The 16578-nt window shown below is 32.3% G+C and overlaps 2 protein-coding genes across 5 annotated transcripts; one reads left to right on the top strand and one right to left on the bottom strand.

Annotated features, from left to right (window-relative positions):
• Positions 1 to 714: 714 nt before the first annotated feature.
• Positions 715 to 13069, bottom strand: LOC126733726 (folylpolyglutamate synthase, mitochondrial). 3 transcript variants are annotated; one of them, XM_050437108.1, is made up of 10 exons: positions 12909 to 12983; positions 12624 to 12687; positions 12259 to 12371; positions 11951 to 12197; positions 11760 to 11896; positions 7510 to 7690; positions 7336 to 7453; positions 7162 to 7279; positions 1781 to 1989; positions 715 to 1066 (listed from the first exon to the last, which is right to left on the bottom strand). In XM_050437108.1, the coding sequence occupies exons 2-10, from the start codon at positions 12684 to 12686 to the stop codon at positions 828 to 830; spliced, it is 1425 nt and encodes a 474-aa protein (XP_050293065.1). In that variant the 5' UTR covers position 12687; positions 12909 to 12983; the 3' UTR covers positions 715 to 827. The 3 variants fall into 3 exon arrangements, with proteins under 3 accessions (XP_050293065.1, XP_050293064.1, XP_050293063.1); XM_050437107.1 differs by lacking the exon at positions 12624 to 12687 and having other exon boundaries at positions 12909 to 13069; XM_050437106.1 differs by lacking the exon at positions 12909 to 12983 and having other exon boundaries at positions 12624 to 12875.
• A 254-nt stretch (positions 13070 to 13323) lies between these two features.
• On the top strand, positions 13324 to 14371 carry LOC126733729 (transcription initiation factor TFIID subunit 13). 2 transcript variants are annotated; one of them, XM_050437111.1, is made up of 4 exons: positions 13324 to 13488; positions 13549 to 13730; positions 13823 to 13980; positions 14237 to 14371. In XM_050437111.1, exons 1-4 carry the CDS (start codon positions 13462 to 13464, stop codon positions 14257 to 14259), a joined length of 390 nt encoding a protein of 129 aa, XP_050293068.1. In that variant the 5' UTR covers positions 13324 to 13461; the 3' UTR covers positions 14260 to 14371. The 2 variants fall into 2 exon arrangements, with proteins under 2 accessions (XP_050293068.1, XP_050293067.1); XM_050437110.1 differs by lacking the exon at positions 14237 to 14371 and having other exon boundaries at positions 13823 to 14153.
• Positions 14372 to 16578: the final 2207 nt, after the last annotated feature.

Raw genomic sequence — 16578 nt, 5'->3', positions numbered from 1 at the left:
ATTTCAGCCCCAGATTTGGTAGTAGAACGTTCACATTTTTGGGGAACGTTCGGATTCATGCTCATTCGTGCTCTTGAGAATACTATTGTGAACGTTCGCGAACGTTCTTTGAGAATAAACGGGAACGTTCCATTGCTTACAACACTAGTTACAACGTAAATCAACGTCAGAAAGTTTCGGAAATTCAACGTTGATTCAACTACCTTGCTGCCTGGGTTGCATTAACCAACTATGAACCTTTATCTTTCCAAAAAGAGATTAGAGGTAAAGTTCAAAAACTCATTTGTCGAACATAATATATTTTCTAGGCAAGACAAATAGTCAATCTCGGTCAGCGAAGGTCAACTGTATCAAATGCCTTTCACAAGATAAGATACCTCACCGTTGTCCTTTTTAAGGTGGCTGTGTCAGTGATTAAATAAATGGTAGCCGAATCTGTGTATCTCCAATACTGCGAAAGCCATAGGTTAATAATTCTTTTAAATATTTTGTATATTACAGGCAGTACTTTGGTGGTTTTTACCAGTTTCCAGAAAAGTCATCTCTCTAAACAGAATACGGATACGAAGCTCTTGAACATTACCGTACACTTGTCTTATTTCCCGCATAAACAAACATAACGCTCCTTAAAAGCTTATATACTTACCTTTGAACCACCTTGTATAATTTTAGGAACGCTTATATAGTTTCTATGGGATAAAAATAAAACAACAATTTAACAAAAAAAATCGAATATATTATCACACATTTTCTTATCTATCTTTATAGGAAAAAAACACGGTTTTACGAGATTCTCATACTGTTTTCCCGCACTTACACTATGAAAATTACAAAGATCCTCCCAAAGTGGGATCTAAAACCGACATGACGGACCCTATAAGGTGTATTGAGCCGGTTATCAAAACATCCGTTTCCTTAAACGACTGATTTTGCAAATAATTTACGGTTTTAGCGAAGGAAGGTAAAACTTCTGCGGCAGATTTGCCATCCAAGCTGGTCCATATTTGTTTGTTCAAGTGGCATCGCTCTAATTGTCTTTTTACTGGTTGGATTTGGTCTTCTTGGTCTAAAAAGTAATAATAATCGAGTCATTTGATTTTATGCTAAACGTCTTTCATAAGCAAATGTCTAGACATTTTAATACGAACCTCTAGTTATTTTCTTACGAACCCCTAGATAATTTTCGATCAAGCCTTATACAATTTACTATTCTTGGTCTAAAAATCAATGATGAATATACATACGGTATTTCTTTATTACGAGGATTGTAAAATAAAATTCAAGGAAAAAACCGTTTTTATTTACGGTAACTTCATCTCACACCAGATATAGGAAATAGAACATCTTCGACGATTCACCATTATGATTCAGGACGTAATAGAGATGTAAAATGCAATAGAGTTAGAGATAATAATAAAATGACGATTCAGTAAAAACTAAATCAAACCATGATTTATGTAGTAAGGGTTAAGGGAAATGCGGTAGGACTGAAGAAATTTAACTTTTTTGCATTAAAACTCTTGTGAGACCTATGAATCATTCACGATCATAATAAAATGATGATTCACGCATAAAATGCGTTATACTACCCAAGAAACATCTTTTAAAAAGGATTCAGGGTGTAATCGAGATGCAAAATGCGGTAGAGACAAAATAGCGTGGCGAAATTTCATTTGTTTACCACTTTCAAGCATTTATACCTGTCTGACACTACTGCCAAACGCCCTATTTGTTTTTGCAATTTACAGGGTGTGATAAGAAGGGTGGTGAAAAGACGTACCGGCACTGTCGTTATCATCTCCCACGTTGGGAATAAAGACGGCAACATCGAATTGGCACTTAACAAGTAATTTTAGTAAATTTTCCGGATCTCTCTCGCCCGTGACATTAAAAACCAGCACTCTCCGGTTGGTTTCTTTTGTTTTCGATAAGAACCAGTCCGAGCACACCTGCATGCTGTCCACAGTGTGAGCCCCATCCAAATAAAACCTAAAAAAAAAGAAAATGTACTGAAAGTAGCAGTTTATGAGTAAATTAGAAAAAAAAAAATAGTTTCCTTCTCATATACTCTGTATCTGTTACTTTCAGTACATTATCATAAATTTTAAAAATACTAACTGAAAAAAAATTTTTTTAGTTGCTCTGTCTTAAAGAACCCAATAAGCAGCAAGCATATTAAGATTTTTCTTATTGTACTACATCTATTATAGAACCAGAAACTTTAGAATCATTTAAGTGTCTGTAAAATATGGAAACATTATTTTTCATCCCTGGATGACATACACATTTCGAAACTTTGAAAACAAAAAATTACTATACTGTTAATGCCTCAAAATTATTTTACAAATTCCAATTTACAACCATTTTACTGTTAACTCTTTCAGGCACAAGATTTTTCCCCGTTTCTAGTCCCATGTTACAGAGATACTAAAAGTTCTGATTTTTTAAATTTTCTCGATCATAATTGAACTAATTCATAAAAATTTAAAGATTCTTATATATTTTTTTAAATGAAATGTCAGTTTGACAGATAATTGGTGGTACGAAATGTGTACCACCGTGCAACTTGAACTAAGGCTAGGAGGCAATTATGAAAAATTAAATAACGATTATTCTACAGAAAACCAGAAGTGTTTTACTAATTGATAATCAGAATTACTATTTTACAATATCTACTTTGTTTTGTGATATTCTTGAAAACAGTCTTTATATTTGCCTAAGCATAACGGAACTTTACACACTGTACAAGACCATTCAGTACGAACTTGGCGGATTCTGGTACTACATCTGGCACATCTTCGTCTTGTAGTCCTTACAGGCTGATGATCTGATGACGTGAAACGCACTTCGTCTGGTACTACTCTTTTTATTTTCTTGAAAGCTTCCGATTGCGTTTTATGTTCTGCACTAATTTGGACGTATCGTTCTGCCAAATTACCCATTAACAACTCTTCGACGAAAATCTTTTAGGGGTAACCTTTTTAGACCTCTTAGTCGATAGAGAGTGAACGAATTGACGACGCAGCAATCAATGAAATGGAAAAAAAATCATATCAACCATTTTTTACTTTTACGATCTAGCTCATAAGATGATTTCATTTGGTCGAAACGGCCCACAAAGTTCATGTTACTATTGTAGTCCACCAGTGCCATAGGACAAGGAACAGGGATTTTACTACCATCCTTTTGTTTTCGTTGCACAGAGCTTTTTACCGTTGGATCATGATAATTGGTCAAAATATGGACTGCTTTTTTGCCTTTCCATTTAATCAAACTGATTCCATCAGAACTTATTGAAGATGTTTTCTGTTCGACTGAACTGTACCACATGCATGAATGCCCCGTTCTTTGAGAATTTTCAATAATATATACGAGTTGAAAAAGTTATCGAAGAAAAGCAGGTGATTTTTTTGTTGGAGATCCTCGGTAAGCCTAAGTATTACCTTTTCTCCTAACGAATGTTCCACGTAGTCATCGGTTTTACCGGTATAAATATCAAAGTCATATAAATATGCATTTGAGTCAGCCAAAGTCCAAATTTTGTAGCCTCGTTTTATAGGCTTTTTCGGCATATATTGCTTCAACGTACTTCGCCCCTTAAATTTTACCACTGATTCATCGATTGCGATGTTTTTTGTACAATCATAATATTTTTTAAAATTCTCCTTAATTTTATCTATAAAGGCATGACAGCTATTGTCATTGAGGTGAACGTGGCTAAGCAACCAACCGAATCTATTTACACCCTAAACTGGGAAATGTAATTATCGTGCATGTCTTCGTCGATACTCCAATAGTCTCTATAACTAGGTAGTGGTTTAATTCCCATGAGAATATTAAGACCAAGGAAAACCTTCATTTATTTTGTATTTGTAGGATTATATTTTTTGTTATTTTTTTTAAATTCTTGTTCAGCATAGAGGTTTGTTTGAAAAACAATGTCTTCTATAAGCTCGTCACTTATAAACAGATTAAAAAAAAAAGGTGACAACAGGTGATCTTCCTTTTGTAGTAACTCAAGTCATAAACCTTGATTCTCAGTCTCAGTAAACGGCTGGGCCGGGTTTATTAGATGTAAATTTTGAGTAGACCATGAAACTTTAGGTGGTATTTGATTTTTGTAAATACCTTGAAAGTGGGACGTCATCATCACTACTGATCATAATATCATTAGGCTGTATTTCACGGAAATCATTTTCATTGTCGGACTCTTCTGAAATAATTGATTCCTGATCACTTGGAACTTTATATATCATTTCTAATTCGTCGTAGAACTCTTTTTCAGTCATATCGACCAATTTTAAGTCCATAGGATATTTACTGCTGCCAGCGAAAGCCATAGCCTGAAAAAAGAAAATACCCTTATTGCATAGTGGTACAAATTAGGGACTCATTAAAATTATGTTTTTTTCAAACCATAATCCTTAATTTTTATTGCATTTATGTTTTTTACATAAATATATACATCATAAAACGCAAATAAGATACAGAATAATCCGAAATGCTTACCTTATCAAAATAAAAACAATACTAAATATTTATAAACAAAAACACGTGCTTCTTGCAACATCTAATGCGTTTGACTAGTCAAGACAGGAAATATTTATGCAGTATAGTGAAAAATCCGCATCCATGTTCATTAAATATATGGTAGGGATATGTGGTACAGAATATATGTCGCTGTGCCGAACAGGAAAATGAATTTGAAAGGTGGTTTATTTTTTGTAACACTATGCATCTTTTAGCTATTTATTTGTGGTACGATTTATGTACCACACTGCCGAAAAGAGTTAAGAAGAAAATATAGAATAAACGGAAATCCCACCGGAGTCCAAAGACCACTTTGGGGTAATCCTAACATAAAATTCCACAAATCATATTATATATTAAGATACCGTGTTTGTTGTAGTTTACAGATTGTTGTCCACAGAACAATACATAAAAATGCCTAGATAGTAGGATGCATGCAAAGTAAACAAATTAAAACAACAATAGCAGCAAAAAAAATTAAAACGAGGAACTTACTACCTAAAAAAATCTCTAAAGGAAAAATAGAAAACTTGAAGCTTTAAATAGTAGTAAGGTATTTAAAGGTGTATGTACTTGGATTCAAAATAATCATCCATTACTCTCAAAGAGACTTAAATATATGACCAAAGGAGGGAGAAAGTAAACTCAAAGTTCAAGTCTCATAAATCAAGGGTCTATTAAAGGCTACGCGTTTCGCCGCATTAGGGCATCATCAGATCTATCTAAATACAAAAACCACACACTGACTCACACTAACATAAATAAAAAATATAAAATAAAATAAGTTTACACCATCGTGTATCGTTATTATATAATATTTTAGTCAATAACGTCAGAAGTGACGGTACCGTCCGCGTGTTTCGTGCGTTGAGATTCCGGAACCACTAATTTCTGGATTCAACCCAAATACTTGATTAATCGTGTGTGGGTGATGAATTGAGTAATCGCCATTCCAGTACCCAAGTCCGATTTAGAAGCCTTATCAGGTAAGAGACTTGTGCGTATCGCGTCGCGCCGATTAAATCCAATTTTTTCTTACTTTATATTCTCATTCAATTTCATTATCTATTTCCTACATTTTCATTTTAACATCATTCACTTTCGTCAAGACCAGTGTAAATATAGGAAATAGATAATGAAATTGAATGAGAATATAAAGTAAGAAAAAATTGGATTTAATCGGCGCGACGCGATACGCACAAGTCTCTTACCTCTTGAAAGTTGATTTATGAGACTTGGACTTTGAGTTTACTTTCTCCCTCCTTTGGTCGTATGTACTTAGAGCCATCAGGATTAAAAAAACTCAATATTATAGTAGAAAATCAATTAAGTTATGTATTTTGCTTCTATGTTAATTTGATAGTCGTCGTTTTACCAGTGCCTAAAATCGGTTTATCGAGATGTATTGCTTTAAGTCATTGAGAATCTGATATAAGGATAAATGTAAGGAGACAAAACCAATTGCTGATCGTTGTAAAAATAATCTAAATTCTTAGATTCATTTGTTCCCTATGTCTTGTTCTGTATCGGTAGTCTATTATTTATAATTCATGTTTTTGCTTATGTTAAGTCAGTAGAAGATTGTAAAGGTATTATACGATCCATTATTTGAGTTCCATTGAATAGAGCATCACTAGGGTAGGTATATTCTCTATTGTAAATACATTTTAAAAAAAATGTAAGATAAGATTTTAACGTTCTGATAATAAAAAGAGAACTTTAAAATGCCGCCACCATTTTAAGGATTACTTAGAATACATAAGTCTAGAATCATATAAATAAAAAATATTTTCAAGGCCTGAAATTAAAATGAAAATTAGATGTTGGTTCTCCGGAGTAATTTCTCAGCGCCAATTGGTTTATTTTAATTCAGTTCTTAACCTGAATAATTTGATTGAAAACCAGGACTGACAGACCTGAAAAATCATTCCAAACCTATGGAAAAAAATAAAAACTATTTCCAATGCTTGGAATAAAAATAAAATTTCTTCAAGAAATTATATAAGAATAAGATAGAACTGAAATCTTCTTATAGATATAAAAAACTGCTTTAAAATGCCGCCACCACTTTAAGGATTACACGGGAAAACACATAAAATGAATTTAAAAGATTAACCTGAAAAAATTAGATGTTAATTCTCCGGGGAAATTTCTAAGAGTCAATTGGTTTATTTTAAGGAAGTTCTTAATATGAATAATTTGATTGAAACCCGTATAATAAACACTCAATTTAACAAAATAAATGTTTCGAACCTTAGAAAACATAAAAAATTCAAGTCATACAAAAATACATCAAATGCCTGGAGTAGGAAAACATAAAAAATTCCCTGGAAAACATAAAAATTAGTTCCAATGCCTGGAATAAAAATAAAAATTATTACAGGAATTATGTACCTAAGACAGGACTCTCATTTTCTGATTGTTTAAAACATTACTTCAAAATAAGGCCACCACTTTAGGAATTGCACGAAAAACATATAAAATTAGTAAAAAAATCCGAAAAAAAATATCGAGGCCTGAAATAAAATGAAAAGTTGTTCATATAAATAATTTAATTGAAAATCAATACTCAATGCGGCCACTAGAGTTCAATATTTTAATTATTCACAAAATAACTTCGGTTATACTCACGTGAAACTTTTCCTAGGAATGATTTCGTACCTGCCAGGCCACCTGGCGGTCTCTATACATTTCTTGGCCAGGTCCAAGTTAAACTCCGTAAATTTGCTTAAATTGTTATTGTTTATCCCTAAAAAGTAACGATTTCATAGCAGGATACTTCTAGAAACATTTAAATGAACTTACTAGTCATAAAAGCTTTACTGATGGCCAAAGCTAGACTGGCATTGGTTTTTCTCACCTGCCTCGGGATGCCCGAATTACTTTCTTCTGTGTATACATTTTTAATAATCTCTAAGGTGGCCTAAATGTGAATTTATATATAAGGTTTAATATATAAATGGGTAATAAAAAATTTACATTTTTTTCAATACTTCTTTGCTTTAAGACTTTGAGGGCAGCTTCTGGTTGTGGTGCAGTAAAGACTTGAGCGTCAGGTTTCATTATTCCCGCTTTATTCCACGCTATGGACTCTATTGTGTTACCAAGGAGTGTGGTGTGGTCTATATCTAAGGGGGTTATTCCAGCAACAAGGGTTTTTCTGGATAAAAATATATTAATTAGGACAAATATTTGAAGATTTTGTTAGTTCCAGCACATGTTAGGTTATTGATTTATTTTTCAACGAAATTCATTTACATTGTAATAGTTATAGAATAAGTACATAATTTAACACAACTTATTAACAAGACACCTTGTCTTGGAAAACATGGCTCATAACAGATACAAAAGTCACAAGTCAGATGTGTTGTATAGCGAGTCCTCTGACCTAAGGCAGCAGTGTAAGGTCAATCGCCAGGAGTGTTACCAGAGGTATCTTAGCCGAATGAAGAAACCCTAGTGGTCTCTAAGGATGGCCACCATACTCAAACTATTGAGGAGACGGTGAATGTTTTTTCCATGTATTTCTCCAAAGTCTATGCACCAAATAGTGCAGTTCAGATACCAGCTTGCAATTTCCAAAATAAAGTAGAATGCAATACTTATCATATTAAGTTGGCCGAGCTTTTTGATGCAATTGTTAAGCTCCCCAACAAGTACATTTCTGGTTTGGATGGTATTCCCACCTGTCAAAGACTTTGGAGAAGTCAGTGTACAAAGCATGTACTTGACACCTCTTCCCCAAGGATTCATTCAGGAAGTTAACAAAAGAAAGGACCTTCAATTTAGCCGAATGCCCAGCGATTAAACCAAATTGCTGATCCAACTATTGACCCTGAAAAGCAGGTGTAAAGAGAGCACAAAGCAAGCCTTCAAACGTTTTTGGGATGGTACCACTTTTTAGAATGTGTATTAAAAAAGTGGTCTTCCAGTAGCCAGGAAATTCATCAGATTTCAGGGATCAGTTAAAAATAATAAAAAGAGGCCTGACGATTAGGAAACTGTAGTTTTTAAGGCAAGTTAGTGGAAGACCACCTAGTCAAAGGCTCTTACTTATTTATCCATTATTTAGTGCATATATCAGAAATTAATATTTTTTTATTGGGATATGAATATTATCAGAAGACAAATCATCAGGGATAATACATGGTTTTTAGCCATACATTTTGGAAAAAAAACCGCAAACAAGTCAACAATGTCTTCACCAGTAGAACCTCTAGTGCCCTTATAAGAGAGTATATGTATATTGGCTTTTTTGGAGCGAACAAACTTCCAGAAGTGCTTTAAGTTAGTAGTTGAAAAAACTGTGTCTGTACCATAGTTAATCCACTTTGCATGTTTGCAGGGATTGGTTTCTCTGCAATCGGATATTCGGAGATTTGTGTCTGGGAGATCCACTGCCACTAACCTCGTGCTCTACCAATATTTCATAATTAATAATCTTGAATATCATAATCAGGTTGACTATGTCTATCAGATCTAGGCAGATTCCAGAACAGGATCTTAAGAACAGCCATCTTAAACAGGATAAATCTGAATGTCTTTAAATATAGCGTTTCTTCTTTTTATAGGGAAACATTTACTGCAACTGACTACAGGTTAAATGAGATTTCTCTCTCAAGATCAAACAAAGTTAAGGATCTCATTCTAACTCCAAGTTGATTCCAAATTTCTTTTACACCACATTTCCACAATATGGTCGTCAAGGCTATGGCAGCGTTAGGCTTTATTCAGCACCTTACAATGGGTCTTTCAGTAATTACTATAAAGATTTTATATTACTCTTTGGTTCGCCCTATAGTAGAGTACTGTTCTGTAGTGTGATCACCATCCAATCAGGTGCATGTTCAATATATTCAAAGAGTACGGCGAGTTCATTATTAGAATAGTTCATTATTAGAATGGCGGCCTCTAGAATGGGTTTAGTTAGAGAGAATTTTACTTATGAGGAATTTTTGTCCATACTCAAGCTAAACACATTGGAACGTAGGCGGGATATGATGGACATGTTTTTTCTACATGGTCTGCTCAATTCTCGTATAGATTGTCCTGAGATTCTGGGCAACATAAACTTTAATGTTGCGACCAGGCAAAATCGCCACACTTACATCTTCAATATACCCTTCCATTCAACAGATTATAGGCAAAATGAGTCCCTTACAAGGATTCTGCATAAGGCAAATAACTTAAGTTGAGAAAATAAGTGTTCCCTTCTGGATTCATTACTTTGCCATCTTAAGTGTATATTAAAAAATAACTTGTGATGTTTTGCAATCTATTTGTTATTTGACCTCTTCTTTTAATCTAGATATTTTAAGATTTTATTTAAAGTTTAAAGTGTATATAATGTTTTAGGATTTTAAATGTACTTGTATGTATATGTATATGTGTATTTATAATTTTAGTCTAGATATAAGCTAACTACTTTTGATAACTTTGTATTATAAATGGATGAACCGTGAATGAATAAATAAATAAAGACCATGATTGAAGAAAGAACAAATTACCAAATTTGTATTGAATTTATTTCAATTACAAGATTTGTAATTGAGATAAATACACTGCGACACTTGTCATCTATTTGGTTCATTCAAGCCATAGTTAGTGTGGTGAAATCCTGTTACAAAAGTCTCAGATTGTCAACAACTGAGGACAGTCTATAGAAGCATTTATTACTTTATGTAGAAAACATAAATTTAGTAGAATTCATTCTGAATCTAGTATAGGCAAATTTGGACTATCCCTCACCCACTGATTTATCTATGCGATAACATAGACAAGTTAACACTTGACCTCTGAATGAAATCAAGCCATAATTGTTACATGATTGATGTGACCCTTAAAAGAAAGTTTTGAATTTGTTTTAGTGCCAAATGGAAGATTATTTATTGAGTAAATGAAGTTTATATAGGTTTTCTCTGTCTTAAAAAAGTAATTTTATGACATTTATTAATATTAAATGACATCCTGTTAAAATCGCACTAATAAAAAAATCATTGAAGATGGTCTTGTAGAAGAGAAGCTTCATTGGACCACTCAATACTGCCAAAGAGTTTGGCATTATCTGAAAACATTAGAACACTGTAATTTTTAAAATTTCATGCCAAATCAATTAATAAGTGACAATTTAAATAACCATTCCAGGCATTTTTACAACTATTACTGTCAAAAGATGTATACACTGGGAATACCTCTTTTGACAGTTCAATTTTTAGTGATAGCTTATATTACTTAGTCAAGCCACTCCTAGTTGTTTTAAAACTTCATTAAAATAAAGGCTTTTTCCTCAAAAATTAAAAGTTGGTCGTATTATTCCTATATATAAGAAGGGTAATACAAGACAAATAGATAATTATCATCCTGTCATAATTTTAAATACATTAAGTAAGATATTCAAATGTATAATTAGTCTGAATGTATTAGTGAAAATCTGTCACAGAAATTTTCTAATAATAATCAAGTTGACGTTATATATACAGACATGACTAAGGCATTTGATAAGGTTAACTATATCTGGTCTATACTGGGCCCATTATTTTTCATTCTATCTGCTAATGATATATCTAGATTTATGAAAAAAAGCCAATTTTTAATATATGCAGATGATCTAAAAATATATGCGCCAATCAAAAGGACGATTGTAAAGTCTTACAAAATGATTTAAATTCATTTAAAGACGTTTGCAGAATAAATAACTTAGAAATCAATGAAAATAAGTGTAAACGCATGAGCTATTTTAATTCAAAACAGATTATTAAATTTCAATATAACATCAATGCCACAGAAATAAACATGATTGAGAAGATATCCTACTTGGGCATTATATTTACAAGCAATTTCAAATATCAGTCACATAAAGATGCAAACCATAAGAACAATGCTACCTAAAGCTTAATGTGATCTTAAGAGTTTTCCAACTATAAAACATATTTATTATTATCTTATACCTTTGTTAATAAAATCAATTTGTTCCGCACATCAATGATATATGGGAAACTTGATAGTAGAAAAATTTTGTGGTATTACTTTTATTTGGATAGGTATTATATATTTAGAGATAGATTAGATTAAGCTAGATTATAAACTATTTTTAAAATGTTGTAAAAGTATAAAATAAAATAAATAAATTTTAATAACACATTAATACACCTTGCCAGTAGGACCAAATGTTTTCAGTGTAACTACTTTTTTGTAATTATAGTTAAAAATTGTAAAAAAACCATACCTACCTGATAATATTGGTACAATCATATTCTCCACCAATTCCGACCTCTAATATAGCAACATCAACTTTTTCCGAGACAAATACATGTAGGGCCATAAGTGTTAAAAATCTAAAGTAGAGAGGCATATCGTAAGAGGCACTCTACAATACAAACCATTATGCTCTAATGCCCTTTTCAATTTAAAAAACACTCACTTTTTCCTTATCAAGCCTATTGTAAATCTTCCAAAAATATTCTGAAAATTTATCTTTTGAAATGGGGACTCCATTGAGTCTTATCCGCTCTCGCACCTCAAGCAAATGTGGCGAGGAATAAAATCCAGTTTTGTAGCCATGATGTCTTAGGATTGATTCGCAATAGGAGCAAGTTGTGCCTTTTCCATTTGTACCGGCTATATGGATTACTGGGAGGCTGTCCAGTTGTTCCAGAGACATGCCCGATCTTAAAACAGGGGAAAACATATTTTCGTTTAAAGTACATGAACAGATGGTGCTGGGGATACCTTTTAAGAAACTTATGCATTTCAACCATGTTATTTTCTTGATTATTTTGAACTTTTGCATGTTTAATGTACTCCACATTGCTCTGGAGTCTGTTTAAGGTGTCGATGGCTTCCTAAAGTTTAAGGTTAAGTTATAATCTCTTCAAGGAAAATAAAACTTTGGGGTGATGAAAAAAATTATTATAGTGAATGTAGTGGTGTGATAATAAAGAGATAACCTAAAATCATTCTCATTGAACATAAAACATGTAGTTTTTTAGGACTTGATAAACCTATTCAATGAGGCACTGTTTTTACTAAATCTAACTATGAAATGTGCTATAAATATGTAAAATATGGAAGAAAAAGTGTCACTTAAGGGTTACCTTGTAGCTGCTAGGCATGTCAACGGATAACTGCGATAATTGATGGATTTTCCTAGAAACCATTCTAAAACCACTTGTGATTGTGAAATGTGAGGAAAACATAACCACACTTAATAATTACACTGCAATCAATCGCGAATCAATTGTATATGTAATTTGATAATAATTGAAGTAGGTAGTTGACGACATACGCAAATAAATTTCAAAACCCTAACAGGCTATGATAAAAGATCACGACCTTTTTTGATATTTCTTGTGCATTTGAATAACGTTTAAAAAACTTACTTGAGAAATTTCCCTTTTTGTTGTGATCGTTGCGAATGTTATGTGAAAATGTCTGAACCTCCACATTTAATAATAAATTTAGAAAATTATGATATGATGAATGAATCAAAAGAAACAATATTTTTGCCAGGATCGTGTTTATTTTTATTTGTCAAAAAAGTAAACAAGACAAATTTCGCGCCAAAAATTCAAATTTTGCCCGCTATTGCCAGGTAAGTCGTAAAAATCTGAATGCAATAAAACATGATTTTCGTAGAAAGACTCTTTTCCCTAGAAAAACAATTTTTTTTATTATAATTAAGGAAAAATTTAAAATAATATAATACATCTTTTTAAATTAAATTCTTTTGATGAAATTGCAATTTCCAAGCTCTTCTTGGCAACACCGCCTTTATTGCGACCCAGAATCAGCTGATCATTGACAGCTGTCGTTAGTGACGTTTATATAGAAACGAAAACAAAAACAAATAAAAATAAATAATAAATTACAATTTTAACGCTTAGAAAATTCTTTATTCATTCTTCAAATATATTTAACAATTATCCTATTAAAATGGCAGCAGAAGAAAGTTTTGAAAATGTAAGTACATATAAAAATTAAAAAAAAAACTTTTTATACTACTTTGTTAAAAACTTGCAGTTTGAAGAGGACGATGGTGTAGAAACGTCGGCGGCCCTCTCAACATCTGGTAGAAAAAGACTTTTTAGCAAAGAATTGAGGTGCATGATGTACGGCTTTGGTGACGACCAGAATCCCTACACTGAAAGTGTGGATATTATCGAGGATTTGGTTATTGAATTCATCACGGAAATGACACAAAAGTAGGTTTAATAAAACTCTTAAACTCTCTCTTATTATGAAGGTTCCCATTCTTACTTTCTCTTCTTACTTCTTATTCTGCTATATTTTGTAGAGCAATGGAAATTGGACGCACAGGACGAGTTTCAGTAGAAGACATTGTGTTCTTAGTGAGAAAAGACCCCAGAAAATATGCGAGAGTAAAAGATCTGCTTACAATGAACGAAGAGCTGAAGAGGGCCAGAAAAGCCTTTGACGAAATTAAATTTGCTGGTAAGTCTCTGGAGGAATCTTCACCAGAAAAATAGATCAATCTAACAATCTATTACAGAGACTCTTATTACTTACTAATAATAATTATGGGTAGCAATAAAAGTTCCTCTTTTAGTCATTAGGTATTTGCTATTGTTGATTTTTGTTAACTTAAGTATATCTTTATTATTGCATGGATTTTTTTTTTATTCTTCCATAGAAATGCATGTCTAACTGTGCAAAACATATGTCTTAAAAAGGCATTTATTTTTTTCAGGTAAGGATGCCCTTATTTCATAACATTTTTGGCTAAATTTTCTGTTATTAGAGGGGAAAATGTCATCATCATACTTTGTAGAATCCATGCATTTGTATATGTTATCATAAATAATTAAAAGACTTTTATTTGTAAGTAAGTTGTTTTAATATTTACTTTACATATTGATTATTAATTATTATATATACTTATTGATTATTGCAAATCCTTTAAGTCTATTGCACTGTGAAAAAGCACATAATTTTGATTTAAGAGATAAGAAACTAATCAATTAAATTAAAATATGAAAAGTATAAAAAAATTAATAAATACCTCATTAACTAACAATAAAAATTTAAAATGCAGGTACTTTCGGAAACTGAGATTTTTAAATTTGACCATTTTTTAAATAATAGGTTCAGCTAATACCATAAAATTTAGTGGCATTTAAGGTGGTTATCAAATTAAATTACTATTACTGGTATTTAAAATCAAATAGTGTCCATTATAGCAAGATATTAGAATTCAGATCAACAGTTGTTTCTAACCATATATTCTAAAAGACAATGAGACCTGTGTTATTAGCAAAACATCAATTTTCCCTGTTCCTATGTTGGTATTTCTGTGGCTCACTATATGCGATAGATAGGTATATGGCAGCTTAGAGTTTAACTTAAGAGTTTTACATGTAAAATACACTATACACTATTTGAATATTTCTATTTTATTTTATTTTATTTTAATTACACCACTCCACAGAAAAAATTCCAATTATTGAGTGGGGGAAAAAATACAATATTATACAAATTACAATCCAAAACTAGAGAAAAAAAAGAATACATTATTAAAAGCAATAGTTTCCTACATACAATATTATATAATACTTGAATAAAAAATAATTTTGTTTATGTCTACTATCTAGGAAAAGTGTACTCTTTTAATTTCGGACAAACTGCAGTTGAATATGTCACATTGATCCTGAACAGAATTAAAAGTGCCACATGCTCTACGCATTGGAGAATATTTACAAATATTCGTTCTAGGTCTAGATAGGTAAAATGTGTCAGAATTTCTAGATGATATGCGGGGCACATGAAGATTTACATGTCGTAATAAGTCTGGCGAATCAATTTTATTATTAAGAAAATTAAATAAAAATTTCAGATCAGCAGATTTTCGCCTCTTCTCAAGACTACTAAAGGAGTACCTTTCTAGTAGGCGTTGATGTGAAAAACCAATTTCTGGGTACACTCCGTCACATTTATATGAAAGGAACTTTAAGAATTTACGCTGAACATTTTCTAGTTCATGTATATGATTCATATAAAATGGTGACCACACAGAAGAAGCATATTCCAGTATTGATCTCACATAAGAAAAATACAAAATTTTAAGACTAAAGATATTATTAAAGCTATGTGCGTTCCTAATGACAAAACCCAGCATTCTGTAGCTCCGATTAACAATGTCCTGAATGTGTGGCTGAAAGGAAAGAGTGCTGTCGAATGTCACCCCCAAATCCTTGAACCGTTGATCTCGGGACAGTCTCACTGTCCATAGTATAGTCATACATAATCAGGTTTTTCTTCAAAGAGTAAGAAACAACTTTACACTTGGCAGCATTAAGAGGAAGATTGTTATTTTTGCACCATGCATTGAGGAGATTAATATTATTTTGCAATTCCATACAATCTAAGATACTATTGATGCCATAATACAATTTTGTATCATCCGCATATAACAAACTATTTACAGTGAGCTGTTCCGATATACAATTAATAAATGTGTTGAAGAAGAGCGGCCCCAATATGGAGCCCTGTGGAACTCCAGACGTTGCAACAGTCTGAGCCGAACTACGGCCATAACATTCCACGTGCTGAAGACGACCCGTAAGATAAGAGCTAAAAAAGTGTATTAGGTGAGAAGAAAAACCGTAGTTTTGGTCAAGATTATTTAGAAGAATACCATGATCCAGATGGTCAAAAGCCTTCGAGAAGTCTGTATAAATAACGTCAACCTGTGACCTGGCATTTATTGACTCAGATATATGTTCTGTAAGACAAACTAAGTTTGTGGTGGTAGATCTACCTTTCATAAATCCATGTTGACGATGATCTATAAGACCCCTCATTGAAGGAAATAAGGCCGAATGCAGAATACGTTCAAAACATTTAGAAAAGTTGTTGATATATTGTAATTGGCCGATAGTTCTCGATGAGATTTTTATCATTTTTTTTGTGTACTGGAATTATCTTTGATGACTTCCAGAGGTTCGGGAAACATTCATGTTTTAGAGCCAGATTAAAGAGAACTGTTAACGGTTTAGCAAAAATACAAGCACAATCATATAAGAGAAAAGCTGG

Source organism: Anthonomus grandis, chromosome 3 (assembly GCF_022605725.1).
Source record: "Anthonomus grandis grandis chromosome 3, icAntGran1.3, whole genome shotgun sequence".
Lineage (NCBI taxonomy): Eukaryota > Metazoa > Arthropoda > Insecta > Coleoptera > Curculionidae > Anthonomus > Anthonomus grandis.
The sequence above is the reverse complement of the archived record's forward strand: the minus strand, read 5'-3'. Positions and strand labels throughout refer to the sequence as shown.

Bases quoted from the DNA above. Each gene is read 5' to 3' on its own strand.
- LOC126733726 (XM_050437106.1), bottom strand. From the start codon at position 12,725: ATGTTTTCCTCACATTTCACAATCACAAGTGGTTTTAGAATGGTTTCT. The intron at 7,454-7,509 runs GTAAATTTTTTA...ATTCACATTTAG, and splicing joins AAAGAAGTATTGAAAAAAAT to GCCACCTTAGAGATTATTAA. The intron at 1,990-7,161 runs GTGAGTATAACC...CTTTTTTTTTAG, and splicing joins ATTCCTAGGAAAAGTTTCAC to GTTTTATTTGGATGGGGCTC.
- LOC126733729 (XM_050437110.1), top strand. From the start codon at position 13,462: ATGGCAGCAGAAGAAAGTTTTGAAAAT. The intron at 13,489-13,548 runs GTAAGTACATAT...AAAAACTTGCAG, and splicing joins CAGAAGAAAGTTTTGAAAAT to TTTGAAGAGGACGATGGTGT. The intron at 13,731-13,822 runs GTAGGTTTAATA...TATATTTTGTAG, and splicing joins ATCACGGAAATGACACAAAA to AGCAATGGAAATTGGACGCA.